Source organism: Oncorhynchus nerka, linkage group LG26 (genome assembly GCF_034236695.1).
Source record: "Oncorhynchus nerka isolate Pitt River linkage group LG26, Oner_Uvic_2.0, whole genome shotgun sequence".
NCBI classification, from domain to species: Eukaryota; Metazoa; Chordata; class Actinopteri; order Salmoniformes; family Salmonidae; genus Oncorhynchus; species Oncorhynchus nerka.
The window spans coordinates 19,121,806-19,125,966 of NC_088421.1; the positions used below are offsets into that span (position 1 = coordinate 19,121,806).

The window sequence follows — 4,161 nt, forward strand, 5'->3', positions numbered from 1 at the left end:
GGGCCTTTGTTGGTTTGATCATTTTCATCTCTGGTTTCTCAACGAGACAGTTCAACGAGAAAAGAATCATGTTTCTCGTGCCAGCTATTGTCATTTTAGCGCCATATCTGTGGAAATTCAGACGAATTTCTATTATTATCCGTTTTTGTTATTGAAACCACACAACGCGTTTTTCCGCCACGGCATTGGACCTGTTTCCAATCTGAAGACATGCGTGATGAATTTGGCAAATCATCTGCAGCTTTTTCGGTAACGTAGCCCACCCACACCAGCCCAGTCGCCCGCTGCCCTGGGGTATCAATAGGAAATGTGGAAATCCCAACAAAGAACTAAATCATTAAATTAAACATAAACAACCCAGGGCCTTCGAACAGTACAAACGTGCCCCCCGCTTCTGGCATTCCTTTTATGGATTGGCAAGTGCAAATCTATTACTTTCAGCATAATACCAGTTTATTCTCAGTTGGCTATTAGGCCTATATAAAATACAATTTAACAGTGTCATTACGGACTGTTATATATTTAAAGGTGTGTGTTTTCAATTGAGTAGCAGGCCGATGGTTTCCTTGTTCATGAGAAATAAGGCATATCAATTACATTTTTCTCAGTGTGTAATTTCTGACATTATGACCGTCCTGTTACCTCTCGCTAAATAGGCTTCTCATGGAGGAAAAATAATGTCAGCAAGCCTTAGCCAGATCTAGTCATATGCCTATCACGAAATTACAAGTAGGCTAGCTGCTAAAATTTAATTGGCATAGTAGCCTAGTTTCAATATGCTCGAATATTATTCCTGTTGCTATTATAATAGCAGCATGTTATTAGCATAATTGGGCTACTATACATTTCTATAGGCCACATTTCCCTCTATAAATGGTAAAAGTTGCAAGGCGCCGTAAATTATCTATCTATAGGGATAGACACCTTCTGAAGGTGACCCTTAGGCCTACTGGTCCAACAATTGTTTTTGCCACTATAGATATAGATTATGGAGTTTGCTCATACTTCTCTTCCGTCACTGCAAGTCCCCAATATCAACACAAGTATTGTTAATCTTCACTCTCTTTTGATTTGTCTCATTTACCTTGGCTAAAACGAATAGGCCTACCACATTTATTTTTGATCGATCTAGATTGATTGATTTAATCTAGCCTTTCAATTATTGCAGAATTTTGAATGTGGGCCTCTGGCTGTAGTATATGAAGTGATATTTTCACAACCATTATGCCTTTATTCAAAGCACATCATTTCTTGAAAGAAGCATTAACCTAATAAAAATGATTCCTCATTTGATTTGATTAAACTTCATGTCTAACTTCGTATTTTCAACATTTCTAACTCAACACGCTTCCCTATATTATAGTTGTTTAGTCGGTGCCATTTGTGCAAAATGTTAGAATTTAAGCCTCGATCACACCTATAGTGTGTAAGCAAAATGTACGCAGCATCATCTGGATATGTGTGCAACAAAAGTTCAACATTCACCATCTGCTACTGTTTCTGTCAAGCAGTCTACGCATACAATAAGATGCACATGTTCGATTAATCCAACATATGCACCACACAGAACGCACTGCAACTGCCTCTGTAACACAATGCTGCAAGCCAAATGCAGCGTTCCATTGGAAATGAATGTACTTTTGGTGTACCAAAACACAATAAAGCTGTCGGTGTGATGGAGGCTTTAGGCACATTTTTATTGTGTAGCCTTTCATTCATACTCATACTTCAATTCATACTCTCCTCCATGTTTTGCACATGGGCATATGTTGCTAAAATATTACAAGAAAAATGTTCGAAGCGCCCTTTAGTAGGACATTATTATTTATTCGGAAAAAACGCGTATACTGAGTTATCTTTGTTTTTGGCGCTTCACGAAATGACAATTATAGGCCATTTTCTTTTTGAAAATGTGTTATTGATGTGGTGATAGTTCAGATGATCTAGGGCGGCTATATGTCTACTCCATATATTTGATATTTCGAATAGCCATCTACAAGTAGGCCTTGGTCTAATAGGATAACATCATTTTCCCCCACCATATTGATATTATAGTTGTCACTTATTAAACGAAAGGTAATTTACTGAATGGAATTTGAAATATGATGTTGATTTTGGGGTGATGGGATGATGATAGGTAACGGTTGGTACTTTGGTACCGATTGCCTTGTTTCGATTGGTTAAGAGCTTCTCCTCGATCATAACCATGACATCACAGTCACCTGATCCAATACGGTTACAGTTCCAACAGGAAACCAACGAGAGAGGATGCTGGACATCTTGGAAGTCTCACGGTGCTTCATAACTTTCTCAGCCTCCCTTTTCTCCGTTTAAGGCTAGAAAGTTGTTCCATTTCATGTTTGTTTGGAGATAAAAAGGCTTTGGATTTTTTGAAGTTTTGGTTTTTTCTCTTGAATAACTAACGTTAGAGGGGGCTGAGCGCACATATTTTAAGCTTGTTTTTTTGTGTGAATGGAGAGGGCAAAGCCTTGCGCGTGAGCATCTATCCCTTTCAAAGAACTGACCCTTTCCCACCTGTTGGGGCAGGTGGTTTTGGCTCTGCCCGTGGACTATGACATTGGACTTGGAGCCCATGGAAGATTTTGTTATTGACGTAGTGGGAGAGGGACTCAGGGATAACGGAGATGAGCATCTCGTGTCCTTACCTTTGGAAGAGGCGAGAAGCGCAGAGCATGAACCTGACATTTTTTTGTCTTCGAGCGGGCAGGACGAGGATAGGGACGACTACTCACCCACATCGAAGCGTCCTCCAGCAGCAAGTAAAAGCCCGGCTTCGGTAAAGCCTCCGTACTCCTACATCGCTTTGATAACAATGGCCATATTACAAAGCCCCAAAAAGCGTCTTACCCTCAGCGAGATATGTGACTTTATAAGCCACCGATTCGTTTATTATCGTGAGAAGTTCCCTGCCTGGCAGAATTCCATCAGACACAACCTTTCGCTCAATGACTGCTTTGTCAAAATGCCCCGGGAGCCTGGTAATCCAGGGAAGGGAAACTACTGGACGCTGGACCCCAATTCTTCGGACATGTTTGAGAATGGGAGCTTTCTGCGTCGAAGGAAGAGGTTCAAACGCCAGCATTTTCGTTTCGGGGTGCTCAAGGAGCAACCCCTTGAGCCCAGTGGCTTTCACAACTTGTATAGTACTTATGGACTTGGCACAGCGGGTCTTCAGCTACCCAGTTTGGAGATATATCCGTTCGGCTTCCATCACCATGCACACTCGTCATGCGCGCCCACCATCCCACCTGTTAGCTGCCTGCTACCGGCTTTGTCGAGCCTGTTTACCCGGAACACTTTCGCTGCCAAGGCTTTTCTTCAATCACAGCAGCCTGTCACTATCGGGTCCTTCAATCCGAGCCGCTGTGCCACCTTTTCTTCCGCGTTGACCTCCTGCGCTCCCTATGCGTCCCCTGCGCTGTTCCACTCCGCGGCGTCTCCACATCTCGCCAGTTTACATGAAGAATATCAGAAATTACAAACTCAGCGCAGCACCTCTGACCTGGCTAAATGATCAGTGCTTGTGAATATTTTAGTTGTGTTTCAGACTTTACATTTATTATTTGTATCTCAGGTGATAGATATTTTTGAAGCTCTTGTGGAAAAAGTTATTTGGCAAATGGTAATTAGATGGACTTTCTTGTTGATCTAGGCCTATTTGAAGAGTTCTTAAGAATGCTGTAGATGTATGCCTTGCATTGATTACATGTTTCATAGCATCTTGCTTTTTACTTTCTAATGTATGAAATTACATTTGTCAATTGAAATGCAAATATTTAACTGACGAGTTTCCTTTTACATTCGGAAAGAAATAAAGGGAAATATTTAAAACAATATATTTAACTCAGTCATTTTCTTATATGCCTTTGCGTCACTGACCTGACAATGTTGGCACAATTGAAGATCTGTAATTGATGCCTTTAACAACTGATGATTGCATAGCGTATATTTTTAATCAATGGAAATATAGCTGCATTTTAAAAAATTAAAAAATATAGTAGGCCTAAATGCGTAGTGGACTTGATTGCATCTTTCAGCAGGAAAACCATTTAATTCAAAATGTTGTTGATTGTGTAGATGATGTGTGGGTTAAATTATGTTCAGAACCTTTTACAAAATTAGGGTCATTTTAGTTTGGCT

At 40.6% G+C, this 4,161-nt stretch overlaps 1 protein-coding gene across 1 annotated transcript; it reads left to right on the forward strand.

Annotated features, from left to right (window-relative positions):
• The first annotated feature begins 2,254 nt into the window (after positions 1-2,254).
• On the forward strand, positions 2,255-3,855 carry LOC115110621 (forkhead box protein D2-like). The gene has a single exon (XM_029636433.2). It carries the CDS (start codon positions 2,573-2,575, stop codon positions 3,533-3,535), a length of 963 nt encoding a protein of 320 aa, XP_029492293.1. The 5' UTR covers positions 2,255-2,572; the 3' UTR covers positions 3,536-3,855.
• Positions 3,856-4,161: the final 306 nt, after the last annotated feature.

Excerpts from the sequence above, each read along its gene's own strand:
- LOC115110621 (XM_029636433.2), top strand. The coding sequence starts at position 2,573 with ATGACATTGGACTTGGAGCCCATGGAAGATTTTGTTATTGACGTAGTG.